The sequence below is a fragment of the Euprymna scolopes genome, chromosome 2, assembly GCF_053919585.1.
Source record: "Euprymna scolopes isolate OS-2025 chromosome 2, ASM5391958v1, whole genome shotgun sequence".
In the NCBI taxonomy this organism is placed as follows: Eukaryota; Metazoa; Mollusca; class Cephalopoda; order Sepiida; family Sepiolidae; genus Euprymna; species Euprymna scolopes.
Window position 1 is genome coordinate 121,310,488 of NC_136483.1, and position 26,021 is coordinate 121,336,508.

Consider the following 26,021-nt stretch of genomic DNA (forward strand, 5'->3'; position numbering starts at 1 on the left):
TATATATATATATATATATATATATATATATATAACGTGTCAAACGCTATCATTCCTATTAAATTGTTCATTTGTTGACTAACATCAACGTATCTAAAAATAATCGATAAATTATCAAGAAAATAAAAAAAAGAGAAAATTGTTTTCTCGGATAAAACGAAAAACTTATACAGAATGGTAAAGGAAAAGAAGAAACATCTAATATTAAACTCCATTACCGATAAATACCAATTAACAGAAAAAGGGATTTATAAATCTATTAATCAAGGAGCTACAGAGATAACTACAAAATTAGGTATAGAATATAGAATTAATAAATTAGCAAGGAGAAATGCCTTCATAACTTTAAAAGACCATAAAGACAATTTGGATAATAAGCCAACCTGCAGGCTAAATAAACCCAGCTAAAAGCGAAATTAGTGTAGCTAGTAAGGCTATCATCAGAGAATTAGTTAAAAATATAAAAAGAAAATCAAACCTAAATTTGTGGGCAAGTCATGGACTGGTTCAAAAGCATAATCGAACCACACAGATGCAGGTTCACCCAACTGTTGATTTTTACCCTTCCATTACTAAGGTAATTTTGGAAAAAGCATTACATTTCGCATCAATATATAAAAGGATAAGTGATCTAAATATGGAGACAATTATGGAAGCAAGGCAGATGTTCCTGTTTTTTATTTTAAGGAAAAATGGATTAAAAATCAAATCCCGAAAACCCATTTGATGTTGCGATTTGGTCATATGACAGTGCGGACGTTTGTGATCTAGTTGGACTTTTCTTACTGGAACCCCTGAAAAGTTTTTTCAATGAGCTATGTTTTAAGATAACAATAATGACAAATTTATATAAACTAGACTTCTTAGATGCAAAACTAGATATCGAGAAAAAAAAATTATAAACCCTTCCATAGACCAAATGAAACAACTCAAATAAAGGTTCATGCTATCCACCCATAGTGTTCAAAAATACGGTAGCTAATGTTAGCAAAAGAATATCAAGACTTTCTTCGAATGGCGAAATGTTCGAATATATAGCGCTATACTGCAACAATACACCCCATAAAAGTTTATTCAGCAAGAACATAAAATTGCAACAGACTCATAATCAACAACAAGAAAATAAAAAAGAAATAGGAAGCGGGATATAATTTGGTTCTTACCCCCGTTCTCACTTAATACTAAAACTAGAATAGGCATTTTTCCTTGGACTTCTAGATAAACATTTCCCACAAAAACATAGACTATGTGAAATCTCTGTAAATATAAATACTGTAAAAAACATCTTTAGCTGCAACACCGTGAAAGTAAGTTACTCGACAACACCACCGATTAAGTTCATTGTCTTTAGAGAACCAAAAAAGATAGTAAACACAGGCTGTTCTTGCAGATCCACAACTGTGTACCCACTAGAAGGCTGAATCCCTTGTATACGAAGCTACCATCATTGATCAATCTACAAACATACGTGAAACATATATTGGAATGACACAAGGTGCGTTTAAACAAAGATATTATCCACATATGAGCTCCTTTAGAGTTAAACAAGGATTAAGACAATAAGTTTTATTTTTTTATATTTTTTTATATTTTATATATATTTTATTTTTACATTATTATATTGAATAGCGAAAAATAGGGAAATAAAACGGTTTATAAGGTTTAAGCATAGTGTACCATTTTCTTAGGCTAGATACTAGTGTTGGGACGATTAATCGGAATCGAATCGGGAATCGGAAAAACCAGAACTTTTTGGGATATCGGAATCGGTATTGGAATCGGAAAAATTATAATCTAATTTCCGATTCCAAACCGATTCTTTAAAAAATTTTAAATAAAAAATGAAACAAGCACAAATTGTTGTTTTTGTTTTATTGGAACTTGTCCTTTACAACATAAGACTGAGAAGGGACACAAAATGAGTTATAAATCTTATTTACATATTTAACATTGGTTAGCAGAGTTTAATTAATTCTATTTATTGGTTACTTATAACTTCCCTATTGCCTTTGTAATCGTTTAGCATCTATTCACTAAAATGTCTATGTGCCCTCATCTGAGGGAGTTCATATTATTATTAACAAATTATAAATGCTCTGGGCGCGGGGTGGGGGTGATACATTTCGTTGGCGCCAGCTGTACATTGGGATGTTTGTCATTGGATTCTGAAATAATTAAAGTTTTATGGCACCTTTTTAGACACAAAAAAATCCTCAGACTCTCCAACTCAGACTCAGACTCAGACTCATTAGTTTTTATTGTAAGCAAAGTAAATATTCTAGAGGTCACTTGCCCATTCAATATCACAGATTTTAAAAAGCTTTTCGCACCTATTTGATAAATGGCCATATGGCGTCTATTAGAGACTTGTGAATTTAATATCAAAGATTTAACATGCTTGGAATTTTTTTCTGGTGCTGGTTTTGTATGATCACCACATCCTTTGAAATATTTCATGTTTCCTTATATTTTATTTGGTTTGGGCACAAGTGAAAATATAGATGAAAATCTCACAAGTTTATCAAAACTTTGGCAAAGCAAACATTGAGAAGTTTGTTAACTTAAAAGCAACTTTCATTTACATTTAAAATACCCCAAAACAGATGAGATTCTACTTTTTAGGCGATTATGTGTGAGCACACTGAAACGTTATTTTAGAATTTAGAATGGGGGTTCAGTTGTGCATATAAATATAATGTAAACTGATCCCATTTCGGTACATGATAACTCTTTAAGCAGTTAAGTAATTTTTACAACTAATTCTAAGGCCAATCATCAAAATCATAATATCACATATAATTGCTATATTTTTCGTATTGCCACCAGTACTTAGGGTTAGTAGCAGGAAAGGAGCTTGGTTTTGATAATTTTTAACAGTACTATATATTAATACGATAGCGTGCGTGTTATGTATTTTGTGCGTCACGAATACATCCAGGAGACTATTGTTTAATTATGGATTCCCATTTCTGATAATAAATAATTTTACCAAGAATTTTTTATAAGTTTTGCTTTCGATTTCGATTATAGCTGATGGAACTCCAATGATCTATTTTTTCTTTTTTAATAAATAATTTTATCAAGAATTCTTCATAAATTTTGGTTTTGATTTTGATTATAGCTGATGGAACTCAGTGATCCATTTTATTTTTAATAAATAATTTTATCAAGAATTCTTCATAAATTTTGGTTTCGGTTTTGATTATAGCTGAAGGAACTCAAGCTGATGCACCCAAGTCAATATGAATATATTTATTTTACTTTTGAAATCGCAACTTTATAATATATAAAAATCGATAGAACACTAACTCTATAATAATATATACGAAATCTACAAGAATTAAAATATCATATTTAAGCGTACTTTACGACCTGTCTACGCCTGGCGTCCTTGCTAGCTTAGATAAATACGTTTTGCAGTTTTAACAAGATTAAAATACTATCAGAGCATCTCTTTTACGCCATGAATACCAACATCAATATATTACATATGAATGAGTTTCCTGTGGAATTTCCACAGGTTTCACTAGTTGTTATTATTTGCATCTCGTTTTTGTTTTGTTTTTATTACAGAAAAGCAAATCAATTTAATAACCCACCAAAGTTTTATAATTAAAATAAAATTTAAACATTCAAAGAAGGAAGGCATATAATAGTTAACGAAACCCATGTTAAAAATGGTTTTCCAAATAGTAACATTATTATTTAGAAATTCATTCGTAACAATGGGGGGGGGCGTTGTTAATATTTTGTTTCTACATCGTTTTCTCATTTTACCTACCAATCGTCGACTATTTTCAAGTGTTCATGAAAACTCTCAAGTTATATGTTGTATACTAACGACGAACTGATACAATTTGGCTTTGTTTAAAATCAAAATGAACCTTTTGTTGTCTTTCAATTTGCAATACATTACAAGAAAAACATTGAGAAAAAATATGCCCGGAAATTACCCGTGGGTTTTATGTAATAATTTGAAAATTTACGAAAAAACACACACACACACACACACACACACACACACACACACACACACACACACACACACACACACACACACACAAAAAAAAAAAAAAAAAAAAAAAGTCTCTAATTAAATATTTATAAATATTAAAAGAATCGGAATCTGGAATAGAATCGGAATTGGAAATTTAGAACAGAATCGGTAATTGGATCGGAATCAGGAAAGATTTTGGAATCGTTCCACCACTATTAGATACGCATTTCGCAAAAAAACAAAGACTACGTTTAAATTTTTAAAGCCTAATTTTTAATATAAATTTTTAAAGATGAATTTTTAAATTTGAAATTACAATTGATTTTAAAAAAAATTTATTTGAGTTCAAATTTAATTTTAAATTTAAATTTAGAGTCAATATAAAATTTAATTTAATTTTGATTTTACATTTAATAAATGTGTCCAATGTAATAGATTTGTTTTTTAGAATAAAATTTCGAAAAAAAATAATTAAAATTTATGCATGATATGTTTCTTCAGGCTATTTAAATGAAATTTACACTTTAAATTATTAAATAAGGCGGGTGGAGAAAGTATAAATATGTATTATATAGTATGTATAGAAGAATAATAAAGTTAAATAAAAATAACATTGAAAATAATTATCAATTCGAATTAGCCTACAGACCTTTACAAAGTTATCTCTCTTAGACTAGTTAGAAATTGATTTAGAATAAAAATAATTCCGTCTAAGACTGAAAAAAATTTGAATGAACAGTTTTAAAAAACATTTTTTATAGGTGACGCGATAAATAGTTCAAAAATATTAGAATAACATATAACAGAAAAATTTGAAGTATATACGATTTCTCCTTTTTTTGTCTTCAATTTCTTTTTCTTTTGTTTTCTTTTCGTAAAAAATATTAAACTGACAATTTTTAAAATTTTATTATTTGAATTTTAAGCAAGCAAGCAAGCAAGCAAGCAAAAAGGAGATTTGCACGATATATATTTACAATTCTGGTTATGAAACATAAGTATCGGCTGAAAAGAGCTTGATATGGGTATCAAAAACGTTCCCGTATAATCAGGTTAGAAACCGACAGTACTGATGATTTATCTAATCTAAACTTTCTGAAAATAAAAACATAAAAAATACGCTCTTATTTTCGGATTTTTTTCTTCACTTTACTGGAATCCTTTTTTTCCAAAAATATAACTAAGCATATATATATATATATATATATATATATATATATATATATATATATATATATATATATATATATATATATATATATATATATATATATATATATTTTACTAGCGTTGCCCGGGTGTTTGGTTGGAGGTGTAAAAAAAAGAAGTCGTAGGCAGTGACACGGAGGCAGAAAAGAAAATGAAAGAAAACCTGACGTCTTACCCTTACTCCATGACGCGCCCAAAGTGTAAAGCATTCAAATTAAACGTAGTCAATCAAAAAGATGACTTGCAGAAATGGCGTTGCTTGGTCTTTTTTATGTGGGGAAAAAGCAGTTCCCTCAAAAAAAGGGACACTCTAGCGGTATCCAAATAAATAGTAATTGTCTCATTATGAAGGGTTTCCCCTACATTGATCCAGGACGAATTACAGAACAGAAACAGATACTACCCAGGCGAAGGCCGGGAGTTTATGATTGCGTTAGAATAGTTTTGCTTTATTTATATGAAAAAGCAAACAAACACTCGAAAGGAGGGAATTTTTAAAAACGCGATAGAAAAAAAAAAAGATAGAGACGATGTTTGTTTGCGAATCTGAGATATTACGATCTAGGAAGTATAAGAAAACGTCTCCGGGAATCTAACCAACGCGAGAACCCCCACCCCAAATACCTTTCATGGATATACACAAACGCTCGCGCCGATGTTGCCTTTTAGATGTCTATTTTGTTTTGTTTTTTTCTACACACTGGCTTAACTATTGCCATATAATTCTGCCTCCCTTTTTTGTCCGTTAAAAATGAAGCATTTATAAAAAAATTCTAATTTAATTTTTTACATTTTTAATTCTAATCTTTAATTATTAATCATTACATTCTTAATCTTCACTATATATATATTTAAAATTATCTTTACTATATCATATAATAGGCCAGAATATTAATTTTTCTAATATAACCTACTGAAATTTATTTTTTCTTTATAATAAACTGCTATTGAATTTTTAAATCACTATTTTTGATTGCTCGCAATTAATTAAATCAAAAAACTTTATTTTATTATTTTTCTCTAGCCCAACAAGAACTGAAATAAATTTATATTAATTAATAAATTAAATTTATACTAATCTCCATGTATAATATTTTGATTGCAGAAATTCCCCTCTGGACTAAAGTACCGTAGGTTTGCAACAACAGATTTCTTATATCTAGACTATAAGCCACCATCTTATGTAACTCTATAATGATATTTTAGACACATTTAGTCGTTATAATAAAATCCTACACTTCATCCTAGAAGCAACACCATCACAATCATAGCATCTTTAGAGGAAGTAGTTCCTATTTTCCCCCAAATAATAAGTCCTTCTGCCGCCACCAGTCAAAACCGGGAGCAAATACACGCATTTTACAGATGCGTGCTTTGTAACTGAATCATAAACTCATAGACATAACATGATCTTTCCATTTCCCATTTCAAAAATAATAAATTCCCCTTTCTCAAATTCCGCTCATTCCTATTGGCTGAGAGCTGAAAATTCGATTATTCAGGAATCTACATTTTAATGCATAAACAAATGCTCCAGAACTTTTCAAATATGGCGACACTCTCTACATGAGGCAATCGTTTAAAAAAAATCAACCAAATACAAACCTAATGACCGGTCATAATCAGAAAATGAAATACTGATAACTTTAGACTTACCTATGCACACATTCACCCACACAAACAAAAACAAACCCTGAAAAATATATGAATAGGTACCATCGTTTATTTTTCGATTTCAGACTTAGCGAACCTTACACGATGCTTGTTTTCTTTTATACTACCACCTTCCAATTTCATTGTTGGTTTATAGTGTTTGCGGGTAGGTATCCTGACAACGATTATCAAGGTTACGTTTGGAGCAAATACTTTGACAACCTCCCCTCACAAAATGGGGTGTTTATTCCGATAGCCTTTATGTCTGATTTTAGACTTCCTGTGGAATATTTTGTTTACTTTTCTTTTCTGGACTGGTTATCGGTACTGCACATACATTACCTTTGTTTATGCTTTTATTTTATAGGCAAATTTTTTCTTATCTCCATCGCCACAATTTTCTTTAAAATGCGACTTTGCTGATTAAGAAAATCTCATTTATATTTGGCAGATACAAGTAGTTTTTCAAGATATTGTATTATGCACTTTAAATTAGTGGGCGCCAGATTTGTACGCCACATGAGGAACAAATCAAATTCTATCCGACCAACACTACCTCCCCAATTTTTTTGTTCATTTATAATATTTGTAGGTGGGTATCCTTATAAGGTTAAATTTGGGGCAAATATTTTGACACCCCCTCACAAAATGGGGTGCCTATTCCAATAGCTGTTCTTAACATGGGGAGGTTAGGATGTCTATTCCGAAAGCCGTTCTTAACATGAAGAGGTTGGGAGTCTTTGCGATGGAGAAAATTAGGGAAATATTCCCCTATTGTATCTTAAGTCACATTTTTTCAAGGTAGGTCACTTAAAAAACGTTTTCTTTCTCAGCCTCTCGAATAAAGGGCAACGCATATCTCCTGTCATCCTTTGTCTGTAAGCCAAACCAAAACAATAACATTATGCATGCGACCAGCTGTTCTATCCTGGCACAAGTCTTATTTAAGGATAGAGTCTACCCCTATGGGTCTAAAAATGCATTTTTATTATAGTGTCTAAAAAGCTCCTATAATATCTTTAAAACATTTTACGAGTACGCAGAAAGTAAAAGTAACAGCTATATGGCTCGATCCCTCAATTCTAACTGAAGCAATGTGACGTTACTTTTGGGTAAATAACATTTTTCAAAAGAGCAGATTATTTTTCAAATGTGGGTGAAGTACCTAAAGGTGATCCTCTGAAAATAATGTTATATTTCAAGAATAAGGAAATGAAGGCTCAATCCAAATTGACGCTACTTTTACGGCGTGACATAAAATAAGAAAATTATATAAAAAAATATTTAATGCTTATTTTTTTTTAATAAGAGCCGGAGTCGGTGTCGGTTCTAAAAATTTGTAGGAGTTGGATGTTCAGAGTCCTGACTCCCCAGCCCTGATAGTCGGCTCTTCTGTTACGCTATATTCAGCTGCTGCTATGCGAGTAGTGAATTAACAATGTTTTGACATTGTCCAAACGCCTAAGCTCAATTTGTTTACACAAAGAGACTCGCTTAATACGCTTTCGAGAAAAAATTCGATTTTCAAGGCAAATGTTTTTATTCATCATGTCCAAGGTATGTTAAAGAAGCTTGTAGGTTCAAAGGTCATTTCATGTCATTTCGGCGCCATTAAACACTAGTTTTGAATAAAAAAAAATATTTTGTATATCACTTCCCAATATGTTCAAACCAAGATAGGGAGCATTATAGTCATCCACATACAGTACTGTTTCACAAACGATAGTTGGCGTTTCTAACCGTTACGTTATTTGTCTGCTGCTTTGCGGGTAGTTTTTGCGTGTCTATGTACGTAAAAATTGAAAAAAAGTGTCTTTTATTGTTAAAATAAATAAAATTTATTTTAAACATAGACAATTTTTTTTCTTTAGAATGTTAGGTGGGCAAATTTATGAAGTCAAAGAAAGTCAAATTATGCCAAACGATTAATCGCTAGTTTTTAATCAAGAGATATGTAGACACATTTTTAAAACATTGTTTTCGTATGATAATATTTTTTAGAAATTAAAAAAAAAAAACAATATCAATGTTTTTTGTTTGTTTTTGTTATAAAGCAAATAAAATTTATTTTAAAATTAGACTTTCGGGATAAAATTCAATTTGCTTTAAAAATGGAATTTCATTCCGAATTTCTTTTTAAATAATTTTTATTTATGTTAACAAGAAACAACAACACATTATTATTTTTTTAATTTCTAAAAAATATTATCATATGAAAACAATGTTTTTAAAATATGTTTACATATTTTTTTTTTATTCAAAACTAGTGTTTAATGGCGCTGAAATGACATGATATCACCTTCTTTGAACCTACAAGCTTCTTTAACATGCCTTGGACATGATGAATAAAAAATATTTGCCTTGAAAATCGAATTTTTTCCGAAATTTATGTTTTTTTTTTAGTTCTAAAAATACCATACGAAATCAATATTTCAAAAATGTGTCTACATCTCTCTTTATATATATTTATATATTTTTCTTTCTAGACTTTTGCCTGTGAAAGAAAATTTTCTTTGTCGGCCGATGTTTAAGGTAAGTTATATGCCTTTCTATTTGAAATACAAATAATCACATGTTTTTAGACACAATAAAATAACATTGGAAGAATTTATGTAAGCATTAAAGTAGGTGCTTTAGGCTGATTTCAAACACGATATCCATTTTCATTTCTATTTTATATATATATATATATATATATATATATATATATATATATATATATATATATATATATATATATATAATTGTTTAACTGTACAAAATTTATGCATTGCTCCAATCTCCAATACTAACGTACTGTACACACAATAACCCTTATCCCCGAGTGGCTTCCGGGCCTTGATAAGTGGTGACTACCTTGTAAAAAAAAGCATAGCCGACAAAACCCGAGGTGCCCCCTTTCATCAACAGACTTATCAGGAGTTAATTGTGAATCATAAAATATCTCGTAAGAACAGACTTAACGGGGTGTACGTGTAGGTGTGTCAGAAATTTCGTGAAAAATAGTGAATAATTCCACCCCGTCTTTCTAAGCTTATAACTCCTCGAAAAATGTAATTCAAGCCATAATTTTTTTTAATTAAAGGAGCAAGGACCGAGGTTTCATTAAAAAGAAAAACAAAAAAACAAACAACGTGGGTTTTTTTTTAAAGGTTTTAAACTTCGGACTTTACAGGTAAATTTCTAAAAAACACTACTTTTTTTGTTTTAAATTTGAATATATTATTTATTGACCTTTTCTCTTCAATTTGTGATGTATAACACTTTGGTGAGTAAATTAATTATTTACTTTTTAATAGACGTTTCAAAATGGGAGGCGTGAATTATTCGACCCCCTGTCTTTCCAAGCTAATAACTACTCGAAAAACGTAATTCAAGCCCTATTTTTTTTTTCAATTAAAGGAGCAAGGACCAAAGTTTCATTTAAAAAAAAACAAAAGAAAAAACAGACAACGTGGTTTAAAAAAAATAAAAGGTTTTAAACTTCGAACTTTACAGGTAAATTTCTAAAAAACACTACTTTTTTGTTTTAAATTTGAATATATTATTTATTGACCTTTTCTCTTCAATTTGTGATATATAACACTTTAGTGAGTAAATTAATTATTTACTTTTTAATAGACACTTGAAAATGGGGGGGGTGAATTAAAAAAAAAACATTTCTCTAAAATATTATATTCAGTTTATTGGAATGAGCATAAAATTTCACATTGACCCTGAAAATATCGTAAAAATAGAATCAATAGAAAAATTTTGATAGATTTTTAAAGTTTAAAAATTGAAAAATATTGAGCTCGTAAAATTCAATTAATTTCATTACTGTTTTTTAAAAAATAAAAAAATATTTCTATTACTTTTAAAACAACTTTAATAGTTTATTTTGGAAGTATAATCCATAAAGAAAATAAACAACCCATTTAAAAGGAGAAATTACGAGTTTTTTATATTTTATTCGCAGTTTCGTGTTAGGGGTGTCAAAAATTCCTACAAAAATTCTGATACACCTACAGCAGCGCATCTCCAATTTCGCTAATTGAACATTGAGTCCCTTTCAGACATCATAGAAAGTTTTATCGCTCTTGGGATTTGTACACAACTGGTCAACTAATAGATGGTCTGCAACAAGAAAAGAAACCCGGTTTTCATTAAACGGAAGTGGAATCATGTCATCTTTTGTATTACAACAATTTTATCCTTCTCACTCTGTATATATATATATATATATATATATATATATATATATATATATATATATATAGAGAGAGAGAGAGAGAGAGAGAGAGAGAGAAGTGGGGAAGAGAGAGAGAGAGAGAGAGAGAGAGAGAGACTTTCGTTACATTAGCGAAAACTATGCTAGGACATTTCAAGTGTTTACGAGAAGGGAGAAACTAAATGGCATGTCAAACAGTCCTGAAATGAATCCGGAAAGAAATAATTCATTCTATTTTTATAATGAGACATTTTTTTGTCGTTTTCATCCTTTTTTTTTTCTTTATACCGATTGATAAATTCTTTCTTTCATTTTATTTTTTTTATTTAAAACAATCCAGTTTCTGACATTTTCTTCTTTCTTTTTTAACTTCACTGATTGGGGCGTTATTAGCGAGATCATAAGCGAAGCATAATTCTTTCCCCTCATTTATCAATGGAGAATGTACATTTGTTTAAAGAATAAATTAGATGAATTTAAAATAATGGCGAAAGAATAAAATTTCAATATATAAAAGAATTCATATTCTAAATTCTGATACATTCTTTTAGATTTATTTGGAATGAAATGATTGATTAAAATTCAGAATGTCTAAGAAATAGTGATCAGTAAATGACCATTAATCAATACGTATGGTAGGCTTAATATACATCAATATACATGTGTGTATCGCACGAATCTAGCCTTGTATATTTCGGATCGTGTGCTCTGACAAAAATATTGCGGATTTCATATTTAGGAAAACACGGTTTCTAAGATACCCCGGGTGGCATTTTTCGGGTAAAAACAATAATGATCTGCATCTCGGTGGCCATGCTTCGAAAGATATGCATTTGGAACTCGATGATAAAGGTTAAAGCGGGGAAAGCATTGCGAAACATCTTCAATTTGTGATATATAAAACTTTGGTGAGTAAATTAATTTTTAAGTGTCTATTAAAAATAATAGACACTTGAAATGGGGGCCGTGAATTTAAGAAAAAACGTTTGTCTGAAATATTATATTCAGTTTATTGGAAAGAGCATAAAATTTTACATTGACCCTGAAAATATCGTAAAAATAGAATCAATAGAAAAATTTTGATAGATTTTTAAAGTTTAAAAATTGAAAAATATTTAGTTCGTAAAATTCATTACTGTTTTTTAAAAAATTTAAAAAAAATATTTCTATTACTTTTAAAACAACTTTAATAGTTTATTTTGAAATTATAATCCATAAAGAAAATAAACAACCCACTTTTAAAGGAGAAATTATGAGTTTTTTATATTTTATTCGCAGTTTCGTGTTAGGGGTGTCAAAAATTCCTACAAAAATTCTGATACACCTAGACATGTAAATTTAACGGAGGGAAGGAGGGGGAAATAAGTCTAATGATCTAACGAACTCCTGTCGCCTCGTCGCTCTTACTCCCTTTCTTCCACATTGTAATCTGCCATTGGCCAACACCTCCATGAAAATCCAGCGTGTGCCAATGTGTATAAAATCAGTTTGCACTCTGGAGACTAATGCGTGTTCGAGATAAGTGTATTTTAATTTTTATGTTTAATTTCTAAATTAATAACTACATTCTATTTCAGTACTTAATTTATATTTTTATCTCCTGATTGTTTTATTTAATGATAGCGTTTTCTCGTCATAAATGTTTATTATATCTACCATGTTGATTGCATGAACAGATTAGGAAATTGTATTCATTGTTAATTCGTGAGAAGTGAATCTATCACCATACGTTCCCTTTAAAAACACTCGCCAGTTGGACTTTTATTAAGTACAATACTTAATAGATTTTATTTTCTTTTTTTTTTTAAAGGAGAGTAGAGAACGTTTTGTGGAAGCGTTGTCGGCAGCTCCCGTTACTCTCGCTTCTCTTTATTTGTCACTCAGTCCTCATTTTTTTAATGAGTGATTTTTCTGACAAAGGGAGTAGAAAAAGCTGTATTCTAGGTTGGCAGTATTTTGCGTGAACAGTCGACAGAGATGGAGGAAATTTTCTGTTCTATGTCTATCCTTGTAGCTATGTCACTAGTAAGGGTGCTGGGGGTAAACGTTTTATCTGTGCTGACGTTATCCGCCTGATAGTCAGGGACCCGAACCTTGGATTAACCACTAAGGAGGCTGTCCTATCAGCAGGCGCAAAGTACTGGGACTGCTGTATTGCCATTTGGTGAATGGATTCTGGACCATGCAGTAGTCTCTGGTGGGGCCTCTCGATGCCATACTAGTGGGTAATTGTTACGGCTTTACCTTATCATGTGCTACAAAAAAAAAAAATTCTTCGTTACTTTTCTCTCTTTGTTTCCCCTCTCTGTCCTGCTCTAAGCAAGTCTGACGACCTAGTCCACAAACTCCAAAATTCCATCATGACAAGTTTCAATAAAAAATACACGATTAAACCCGGATCTGAAACTTCCAACCTAGACCCCCACTACCATGTCTCCTTCTCCAACATCAGGGGTCTACGTTCTAACCTTCCAGAGGTTGAAGCCCAATTACAGGAGACTAAACCAGACCTTTTATTTTTAAGCGAAACTGGAATTGGACAGACTATTTCCCTAAATGAGTTCGTAATTAAAGGATACTCTAACCTAACTTCCAAATCTTATCCCCAAGATCGCCATGGACATGGAATATGTGCCTATATAAAAGATGGCTTTCCATGTGGTAGGGACATCTCCAGAGAAGATCCTAACTTACCCTATATGTGCTTCCGAGTAGCACTAGCTCACACTACGGCATTTATATTTACTCTCTATCGCCCCCATAACAGCGGAGTTACTATCTTTAAAAGCATATCTGAGAAAATTGACCAAGTCCTATCAGCATATCCTTCAGCTAACATTCACGTATGTGGAGACTTCAATGTTCACAATGTGGAATGGTTGACCCACTCAAACAAGACCGATGATGAGGGGAGATTCTGTCATGATTTCTCCATTGCTTATGACCTCACTCAGATTGTTCACGAACCCACCCGTGTGCCCGACAATGACGGCCAGTATGCAAGTCTCCTAGACCTTTTTCTCACAACATGCCCTGAACTATGTTCAGTTTCCGTTCTGTCTCCTCTTGGCTCTTCCGACCACTCAGTTGGATAAGATAAAAATGAAATGTAATAAGTCCTCAGACATACCTCTCCATCGTACAGTATATCGATACACTATGGCTGACTGGGATAGTTTCCGTACATTTATATCGGATCTTCCTCTGTGTTCCATGTTTAAAAAGGATGTGTAGGTATAGACAATTTCATACCCTCGAAAATGTTCCAGCAAAAACCTAACAGCCAGCCATGGTTTTCTCCAGAATGAGCTGCTGCTACTGCACACAGAAATCACTTTTTCCACTGCTTCCAACGTAATAGATGTATGGAAACTAAAGCCGCTTTCAGGACTGCCAGCAACCATTGTAAGAAAGTAATAAAGAACGCAAGAGAGTTGTATGCTCAGTCCGTCAAGTCCAAAGTAGCTGAGCAGCGGCTTGGTTCCCACCAGTTTTGGCAAATTGCAAACAGAATCCTGAACAGAAGCGTGTGCTCTATCCCAACTCTCATCAATGGACCTGAGTAAATCTCGTCAGCATCAGACAAAGCAAAACTCTTTGCCAAGAACTTTGTAGCCAATTCTACCCTTTGCGACCAAGGCCGCCAACCCCCAATATTTCCTTCTGTATCAGAAAACACACTATGTGATATACAAATATCTGTATGTGATGTTGCCAAGCTAATCAAAAACCTTGATTCCAGTAAAGCAACCGGCCCTGACGGTATTCCAATTATAGTACTCAAAAAAATTCAACCAGAACTAGCACCCATACTTACAAAACTGTTTAAACGTTGTCTTAAGGAAAATTGTTTCCCATCACCCTGGAAAACCTCATCAGTATGTCCTGTATTTAAGAATTCAGGTGATCGTTCATCTCCCTCTCAGTACAGGCCAATAAGTCTCCTGTGCATCATGAGTAAGTTACTGGAATCTGTGTTAAATAGAGAAGTAATCAACCATCTCAGCAAAAATAACCTTCTTAGTGACACGCAGTATGGTTTCCGTTCTGCTAGATCTACAGCAGATGTGCTTACAGTTATATCTCATAGGATTAGCGAATCTCTCGACAGAGGCAACCTTTCTAGGGCAATTGCTCTTGACATATCAAAGGCCTTTGATAGGGTATGGCATGAAGGTTTACTTCACAAGATCTCCAGCTATGGTATAGCTGGAAATGTCTTCTCAATTATTAAATCATTTCTCTCTGATAGGTTCATAAGAGTAGTAGTTGATGGGCAAAAATCAGAAGCTCACAGTATAAATGCTGGAGGCCCTCAGGGGTCCATCCTGGGCCCAACTCTCTTCCTGATCTACATTAATGATCTTCCAAATCACATCCTTACATCATTCGTAGACATTTTTGCTGACGACACTACCATCTATGGTAGCACATCTAAGACAGTAAACGACCAAGTTCTCTCCGATTCTCTCTCCTCTGATCTTGATCACGTTGTACAATGGGGAAAGGAGTGGCTGGTTACTTTTAATGCATCTAAAACCAAGCTTCTATCTTTACATCATCAACGTTCTAATCCCCATCTGGCATCAATTAAAATGAATGGCTCTCGTCTTGGGGAGGCCTCAAGTTTTGACAGGCTTCTGGGCTTGACCTTTACTCCTGATCTTAAATGGAATACGTACATCAAATCTGTTGCCAAGGCCGCTGGAAAAATGGTCGGATCTTTCTATCGATCCAGTAGATATCTCACTGTTGATGCAATTCTCTATCTATATAAGAGCCAGATACGTCCAAGGATGGAATACTGTTGCCACATATGGGCAGGAGCTGCTAGAAAAGATTGTCCTGCCTTGATAGGGTTCAAAATAGACTTGTCCTGCCTTGATAGGGTTCAAAATAGACTTCGCTGCAACCTCTATCTCACAGAAGAGATGTTGCGAGTTTGTCTCAGCTTTATCGTTATTTTCATGGAAGTATTCGACTGAGCTTCAATCTATGGTCCCCCCTCGCCAAACTTTCACAAGAAACACTAGACTAGCTGAAAACATTATCAATAATTTTCCCCACTCTTTATCTGTACCTAAACCTAAACATAGATTCCATGATCAAAGCTTCTTTCTTAGAACTACACACCTGTGGAATTGTCTTCCGTTTTCCTGCTTTCCAGCTGTCTATAATATGGTTGTCTTCAAGTCCAACGTGAACAAATTTCTGATGAGCCGTTCCACTTAAGTTAACAAATTTACCGAACTTCCATTACTATTGATTACTATATTGTCCTTTTGACTACTCTACACTCTTTAACCCTTATCCTTGAGTGGCCGATCGGCCTTGATAAGTGGTGACGCCTATGTTAAAAAAAAAAAAAAATCGGGATGATTCTCAAAATCACTTGCAGATTTTGGAGTCAGTCTCTATGCAGACTGTCTCTGTCGACAGAAGGAGTTCGTTAGATAATTAGACTTATTTGGGGATATATTTTAACCCCTCCCCCCTCACTTTGCTCCCACTTGTACATATATTTTATATGATTGTACATATTTTATTCGCATTCCCATCCGTCTTTCCCGTTTCCCCCCCCCCTCTTCCTCGGTTAAATTTACATATACACCCCATTAAGTCGGTTCTTACGAGATATTTTATTTATTAATTTATTTTATGATCAATTTATTTATTTTATCATCCTGATGAGTCTGTTGGGTTTTGCCGGCTATTGTGTTTAAAGCAATATATATATATATATATATATATATATATATATATATATATATATATATATATATATATATATATATATATACACACACACACACACACACACACACATATGTATATATCTATAATATAAAGCTTAATGTGTGTGTGTGTGTGTGGTCACGAATAGGCTCCTATATGGTTGACTATTTTAAAAAACTGATTACATATAATGATAGAAGATGTATCGAGACACAGGAATGGGTATTTTGATCCTGCAGAACGGTGTTCATTAAAATTGTGGGTTTTCGTTCGTGCTTGGTCCACAAAGTATGGAAATAAAAAATATGAAAATTAAAAAAAAAAAAAACGTTTACAAGTGTTTTTGATATAGATGTACATAATAATACTTTGATAAGTATGTTTTAACTTAAATAGGGATGGTATGATAAAATTGTGGGGTCTGCATTCGCACTGGCCTCCATAGAATGGAAATAGGCACAAACTTTAATAAAGACTTTTCATATCTATCTGCGTAAGTATACTTTGATAATTATGTTTCAGTTTGAAGAAATATAGTATAATAAAATTATGGGGTGTGCGTTCGCACCTGACCTCTATAGAATGGAAATATGTCACAAGGTTTTTTAATATAGATCCACAGAATGTTGTGATAAGTGTTTCAGTGTGAACAGGTATGGTATAATAAATTATGAGGTTTATCTATTTTGTTTTTACTTTCATCATATTTTGCTTTGGTTTTGATACCCCCAAATTCGAAGCTATCTCTTTACAACTCTTCCTTTTCATAACCTATCAGACTTTCATAAATCAGAGTCCATTTTTGAACCTAGTCAACGACGGGTACTTTTGCTAGTATATATGAGGGCGAAACTCGAGTCTTGGACTTCCGGTTCGTTGACTGCCATGGCTCTTGTGGGCTGCAACGTTGTTTGGCTGTGGAATTTATCTATATTTTTATAAAGTAATAGGGTTCGTGTGTTTCTGTCTGTGTGTACAGCTCTCCATCATCAAAGAAATATAAAGGAGGTAAGAGGGTAGATCTCTCCTGGTAGAGAAACATTAGAACCCATTTTAGGATGTTTCTGTTATAGGAGACATAAGAGTCTGTGCCTAATTTCTTTATATACAAACAACCCCCATATCGAATGACTTATGCTCATTTGCATATCACATTATATTAAATCTCTTTAACTAATTACCTCGACCTTATTACATATTGGAAATATTCTAATCATTTCAACTGTACTATTTACAAAATCTATTTAACATTTAATCTATCTTCTATCTTCTATCTATCTATATCTATATCTATCTTCTATATATATCTATAAAAACAGAGATGTGTGTGTGCCACAGACGATTTCTGATTGGTTAATCCAATAATCACATCTCCTAAAAAACAATCGTTTCTACGCTCTTACCTTTACCATAAAATATTATGGCTTTATTTATTGTCCATCTTGGAAGGGTTTAATTTTTTAATAACTTGTTATTTACAAATTAAAAAAATACGAAACTACACGAAATACGCGCACACAAAATACTAAACTACACGAAAAATACTAAACTACGCAAAAAAATACTAAACTACACGAAATACGCGCACACACGCACACACACACGTTCACTACCGTCACGTTGTTATGGCAACCAAACCCGCTGACTTCTTTTTCTCATTTCACTCGTGGTCTTAAATTCATTTCGGGTTTGTATTACTGTACACATAGATTCGAATAAGTTGCCAAAAAACAAATATATAACAAATAAATGTTATCAAAGGCAAATTTTTCGTGTTTTTATTCAATTTAACATGTTTATTCAGCTCGAAAAGCATACAGTGTTTACCGATGTATTGGAAAATTCAAGATGGCGGCCGATTCTCTCTTTAACACGGTAAGTTTGGAAAAAGGTGTAATAAATAAAAAACCGGTTAAAATACTGTTAAAAACTCGCTCAATATATGTTACCGTGACATAGGTTGACATATATTCGGCGGGTTTTTAATAGTATTTTGTATAGTTTTTTATTTATAACACCTTTTCCCAAACTTACGGTGTTAAAGAATGTGTGAGACGCCATCTTGAATTTTCCAACACATCGGTAAACACTGTATTCTTTTCGAGCTGAATAAACATGTTAAATTGAATAAAAACACGAAAAATATATCCAGTTTTTATCGGTTTTTTACCTTCTCTGCAGAAGTACAAAAAAAAACAAACAAAAAAAAAACGGAAGGTACTTTTACAGAATGTTAAACTAACCCTAACCGATGTTTTATGTTTAGTTTAGGAAAAGTCAGAAGAAATAAAAGTCATTATTGCATGAAATATACGTATTTAGTTGAAGTATTGTTTATGTCAATTCTTTCGAAGAAATTTAGCAAGAATACCTGTAAACCAGGAAATCGGTAAAATGTCATCATGGATGAATACTTGTCTATTATAATTTCTACCCTTGACAAAAACTTAGCCATAACAAAAGAGATTTATTGTTCAGATTGTTTTTGAGATTGATTTCTAAAAAGATATTTTATAAATAAAATCGACTTTAAACTTAAAGACTTAAATTACAATAATTGAATTTAAACATTCTTATTTCAATATTTTGCACATAACACCTGCAAAAATGATCACAATGTCAGGATTTCATTTTATTTCAGAATCGATGGCAAATACTAATATTTAACATTAGTTTATCATTTAAGCCGATAAAAAAGCCCTTTTTTTTCCGAGTCATAAAAGGATTTGGAGTTTCCTAATCAACCTTTCGGGTGCAGTTGCACGCTCTCAAAATAACTAAAGTGTTGGCTTTAAAAAAATTGGTTCATTAAAACTAAACAGGTTTAGTTTTAATAAAAAAGAAAAAATAAAAAAAAAATCGCTTTGGTAATTAGATATGTCGTATGGTTATCCCTAATCGCTGAATAAAACCGCTAACGAGTTGAATGATTACGACATAAAATTAAACTCGGGTTCCTGAAACGGAAACTTCGTTTGTTTTTGTTTTTTTATTATCAATATATTTACATTGTTATTTTGTTTTCATTTTCAATCATTCGAACAGTTTTCTTTTTCAAGTAATCCAAGTTACAAAATTCCCACTGTTTACTATGCTAAAATCACAATGACTAATGTATACCTATTAACCCTTATCCTTGAGTGGCCTCTGGGCCTTGATAAGTGGTGACACCCATGTAAAAAAAAAAAAAAAAAAAATCACTCGAACAGTTTTCTTTTTATAATGTACAGTTTTAAAAGTTTAAAAACGATATAGTTTTTACTTCAAGAAAATTAATGGGTCAGTTTTTACGATGTGCCCTGTTAAAATACTGTTAAAAACTCGCTCAATATATGTTACCGTGACATAGGTTGACATATATTCGGCGGGTTTTTAATAGTATTTTGTATAGTTTTTTATTTATAACACCTTTTCCCAAACTTACGGTGTTAAAGAGGGTGTGAGACGCCATCTTGAATTTTCCAACACATCGGTAAACACTGTATGTTTTTCGAGCTGAATAAATATATTACATTGAATAAAAACACAAAAAAGATATCCAGTTAGGTAGAAAAGTAACTTATCTTGCCTTTGATAACATTTATTTATATATTTGTTTTTGACTATTTTTTCGAATCTATGTGTACAGTAATCTTGCCAGGATGCGGAGGAAAATGAATGAAGGGGGAGGGGAATAAAATAAAAACATTTTGGAAACAGAGTAAGTTTGAAAGAATTGCTTTGCACAGAAAGAAATTAATGAAAAAATAAAATTAAATTTCTTTTCTTTCTTGATTTTTTTTTTAGTTTTTTATGAAAAAGGAAGTCAAAATTAAGACTATAAAAAAACAATTTTTATTAAGAGCGAACCTCAGTCGTCAGGTCTGTAAAAAAAAGACGTGGAATAATAAATGTTTTCTAATACAAATTGTTTTTACTTATGTGTTCATTTGTCTCTTTGAAGTTCGTTTGTTTAATATATCGGTTTGCAATATAATTTTGTCATTCTGTCAGACTCAAATTTTAAATTTATATATCTATAAAAGTGAAAGTGTGTGTGTGTGTGTGTGTGTGTGTGTGTCTATGTACATTTCCCTACGAAATAACTCTGTCAATTTTTAGTCTACAGACTCGAAATTTGATATACAGGGTACTGAGATTTGGAAAAATCTATGTGATCGGTTTTTAGCCAGAAATTTGGCGATTAAGGGGTCAAAGTTCAACGATTTGAGCTTTGAGAACTCTACCAAACTTCTCCGACAATTTTGGGTCTAAACACTTTAAATTTTAGATATAGCTTCCGTGGACATGGATCTAACTTAATAACTTGATTTGAGCCCAAAACAATAAATTTTCAGGGGTCATAATAGGGGTCAAAGTTTAAAAAATTACCCCCTTTTTTTTTTGCTCAGCATACACCTCCAAACACCCGGGCAACGCCGGGCACCCATGCTAGTTATATATAATCTTTCACATTCTGAAAATCATATATATGTGTGTGTCTGTTTGTATATATATATATATATATATATATATATATATATATATATATATATATATATATATATATATATATATATATATATATATATATACCGACTCTTATTACTCTTCTCTTTCCCTACTAGATAGTGTCCTTGGTATGGCTAAAAAAACAAACATAAGAAAATTAGAAAATTACATTATTGAATTAGCTCGGAGGGCCTTAATTCTATACAACAAAAATTATGTACTAAAAAAATAGGGGATGTAACTTTGACATTATCATAAATTATCGATTGGACTTTACATTCTAAAGGAAATATATGAGGAAATGCAAGGTACGCTGGGAGATTTATATGGGAATAATGATTTATTTTTGTTAACTTTAAGATAATAAATAAGAGAACACTAAAAAAAGCTCTGTCATTTTTTCATTAAGTTGAACCTTAAGATATAAACGATAGAGTAGTACATTTTCCAGACATTTGAACACTAAACTTAAATGATAAAACTTTTGAACGCTGCCACTTACACATGATTTTATATCGACAATAATTTAAACTGCGATCTATGAAAGCAGTATTCACTAATGATAATAATAATAATAATAATAATAATAATAATAATAATAATAATAATAATAATAATTCTGATTTCGTTTATCAACGTCTCTCTGGAAAGGGATAAGATACATTTTCAGAAGATTTCCCTCAATCCCGGCTTCAAACCAGAGCTTTAAAGATCAAGGATTTTCCTAAGAATGTTGGTGGTACCTACAATTGCAGAGGTCTGAAGCCGCCTAAAACATCGGGGATTTGTAGTTTTTTCAATTGTCCTTCCAGATGACTTGATACTACTCCTAGTGTACCAACTACGATCGGGATTATTTGTGTTTTAACCCCGTGTATATGCCTTATCTCCAAGGCCAATGGAGCATAATTGCTCCACTTCTCATTCTCCTTCTCTCTCACATTCCTGTCCCAAGGTACTGAGAATCTGCAAGTTTTTTTAGACTTTGTCAATGACGACCAAATCCGGACGATTATGTTCCAATTGCTTGGTCGTTATGACACTTTTGTCCCACCATACCTCTACCTTGTCATCCTCACTTGTTCTCACTTCATCAGGAACCTCCTCAAACCATTTTCCAGCACACTTCACCTCAACCCTTTTACACACCTCCCAATATATCCGGAGTCCCATGCGATCGTCTTTTGCGGTACTCTCTCTGGGCCAGTCCACTACACCCTGCCGGATTTGTAGTAAGACCTCAGAGTCAATTCCGCACCTTTGACTCTGAGGTCTTACCACAAATCCGGCATTTTGCAGCAACTTCCTCTCCTAGAACCACTGTTTTTTAACAATCGTGTTCCTAATGCTTGCTCTTGTGCTGCACAAACAAAAGCTTCAGTACTCTTAGCCATTGCCATGATGTTTCATCAGTCACTTCTGCTATATCCTGGAAGAACCTTCCATGCATTTTCTTCCTAGCCAGTGCCTCTGCCCTTTCTCTATCCATACGTTTCACATAATCAGCCTTGGTCTCACATACCTCCACTTCATTGGCCACAACCTTAAGCATCCACTCCTCACTTCTAACCACATGCTCCTTCAACTACATCTCCTCGGTTCTAACACAATCTTTTACACTTTTCAATCCTCTTCCACCGTCTTTCCTCTTTTGGTACAGCCTTGCTACGCTACTTCGAATGTGAAATATACCAAATATTGCTAAAACTTTTCTTGTTTTGATATCCATGACATGCAAATCCTTATCAGACCATTCTAAAATTCCCACACTGCATCTCAAAACACTGACTGCCCATGCATTCACTGCTTTCATTAGGTTTCCCCCATACAGTTTTGACTTTGCAATTAGTTTCACTCTTCTAAGATACTCCTTCCTGACTTTCTCTTCATTTCTCTGTTCATGATGCCTACATCCTCCAACACTCCTAAATAAGTATACCCTGTATCTTCTATTTCCTTCATGATTTCTCCATTTGGCAGCACTATTCCATTCGAATGAACCTTTACTCCTCTTTTCATCACCAGCACCGCGCATTTACTAATCCCAAACTCCATCCCAATGTCTTCTGAGTATGCCCCCACAAGTTCTACCAGTCTCTCCATTTCCTTTTCATTTCTACCGAATGTTTTCAAATTATCCATAAACAGTAGATGGTTGAGGCGTCTGTCACCAGATCCAAAGTTATACCCCAGTTTTTCTCTCTTTAAGTGGATGCTCAGTGGCATCATTATCATTACAAAAAGAAGTGGCGATAACGAATCTCCTTGGAATATTCCATGTTTAATGCCAACCTGCCCCCACCTCCTCTTTGTTTGCTGTTAGCACCGTTTTTCCATTGAACAATAATAATAATAATAATAATAATAATAATAATAATAATAATAATAATAATAATAATAATGATAACAATAATAATAATAATAACAATAATAATTAATGATAATAAATAAATAATATTCATTAGCTTCATCTGAGAATGAGAAACAAATGTTATTAATGACGAATCGAAATGTAAAGATTAGGTCTGTAAATGAGACCATACTACATTGTATAATATAGCACGACTATACATTAAATCTAAAGTAAACAAAAGCAGTGACAGACAATGTGAACCTTTGAATAAGGCCCACTTCAGCCAACTATTGATAACACCATTAAGAAAAAAAAATGAAACGTAATTCCATTATATAGTTAGCAAATTTATGGCAACATATCTCAGGAATTTTATTGCATTGTAGAAAAGAAATTCCTATAATACTAGATAACATTAAAAAAACAATAAAAGTATCATTTTTGAATACCAATAACCTGTCAAAAGAAATTAAAAAATAAAAGATAGCGGAACGGATATTGCCCTAAACTCTATAGTAGAATCCCAATGTAATTGTAAAACTATAAATGAATGACCTCTAGAAGAAATATGTTTAATTTTATATATAGTGTATAAATGCAACATTGTAGATAAATTAGAACTAGTATATATAAGAGTGCAGTTCTAATAATAGAAACAAAAGTCCCCTTTCATATATATATATATATATATATATATATATATATATATATATATATATATATATATATATATATATATATACTAATTATGATTATAAAGATATCCAAATTACACTGGCTAATTTTGTCAGAGAATTACATGAAAACAACGCAGAGTTCGAATTGAAATGGCGCATATTAAATAAACCAAATAAATACAACCTATGTATCTTGAAATCTTATCATATAATAGCGTCTAAAGATAATTTAGTTAATAAGAAACAAGACATTCTACAAAACTGTTTTCACCTATCTAGATTTGTATTTTCACATTTCAAATTATAGATAATTCTATAGTGAAAACTCACATTGAGCAATGGATATGTATGAAGTTACTCCATTTATTGGGTTGCTAGGATTATTACATATATACTGTTTAACATATAATTGAAATAGTAAATATTTTAGGATAATAAATTTATCATACATAGGTCATAGACTGACCCACATGTGTACCTGTAAAGGGATCAATATATATATATATATATATATATATATATATATATATATATATATATATATATATATATATATATAGGTCCACAAAGTATGGAAATAAACAATTTTAAAATTATAAAAAAAAAACGTTTACAAGTGTTTTTGATATAGATGTACATAATAATACTTTGATAGTATGTTTTAACTTAAATAGGGATGGTATAATAAAATTGTGGGGTCTGCGTTTACACCTGGCTTCCATAGAATAGTATTAGGCACAAACTTTAATAAAGACTTTTCATATCTATCTGCGTAAGTATACTTTGATAATTATGTTTCAGTTTGAAGAAATATGGTATAATAAAATTATGGGGTGTTGGTTCGCGCCTGACCTCCATAGAATGGAAATATGTCACAAAGTTTAACAAGGATTGTTAATATAGATCCACAGAATATTGTGATAAGCGTTTCAGTATGAACGGGTATGGTATAATAAATTATGGGGTTTATCTATTTTATTTTTACTTTCATCATATTTTGCTTTGGTTTTGATACCCCCGAATTCGAAGCTATCTCTTTACAGCCCTTCCTTTTCATAACCTATCATACTTTCATAAATCAGAGTCCATTTTCTGTAGGCTGTTTTTGAACCCAGTCAACGACGGGTATTTTTGCTAGTATATATATATATATATATATATATATATATATATATATATATATATATATATATATATATATATATATAATCATTATTAATTTCCAGGTTATTTACTTAACAACACTTTTCTCAATGATCGCTATATATATAATTCTTAAATTGTTTCCGTTCAACATTTCATGTAAAATATTAATCTATTTTCCTCTGTTGATCTTCATTTATTGAATTTTCTTTTGTTTTGTTTTATAGGGAGACAAAGCTTTAACAAAAGAGGATTTGGACCGGGTATTTTCCTTATATGACCGGGTGCGTATTCTTATGGCGTATAAATGCTTACGTGCTACCTATATATAAGTAAACTGAAGTGGCCGTCTCTTTGTTAACTACAAAATGAGAAACTAGTTATGTAATTCCAGTCAAACTTGACATGCAGGCAGATTCTGTCACGGAGAATGTCGTACGCTTTATATAATCAAGATTTTATACTTTAATCGTTGGTTATCGTTTTATTTGATTTAGTTTTTAATTGTTATTGTTCTTGAGTTTTTAAAATAAATCTCAAATTTTATGACAG

General features: G+C 31.9%; 1 protein-coding gene across 3 annotated transcripts in view; it reads left to right on the forward strand.

Annotated features, from left to right (window-relative positions):
* LOC145295734 (calbindin-32-like) overlaps positions 1-26,021 on the forward strand; it is a 250,356-nt gene that overhangs the window by 163,015 nt on the left and 61,320 nt on the right. For all 3 annotated transcript variants that reach the window (XR_013869885.1, XM_080141493.1, XM_080141492.1), the window contains exons 8-9: positions 9,346-9,391; positions 25,697-25,753. Coding sequence is in view for 2 of the 3 variants with exons in the window: in XM_080141493.1 (XP_079997619.1) it covers positions 9,346-9,391; positions 25,697-25,753 (103 nt within the window). In the remaining variant the exon portion in view is untranslated. The remainder of the gene's footprint in view (positions 1-9,345; positions 9,392-25,696; positions 25,754-26,021) is intronic.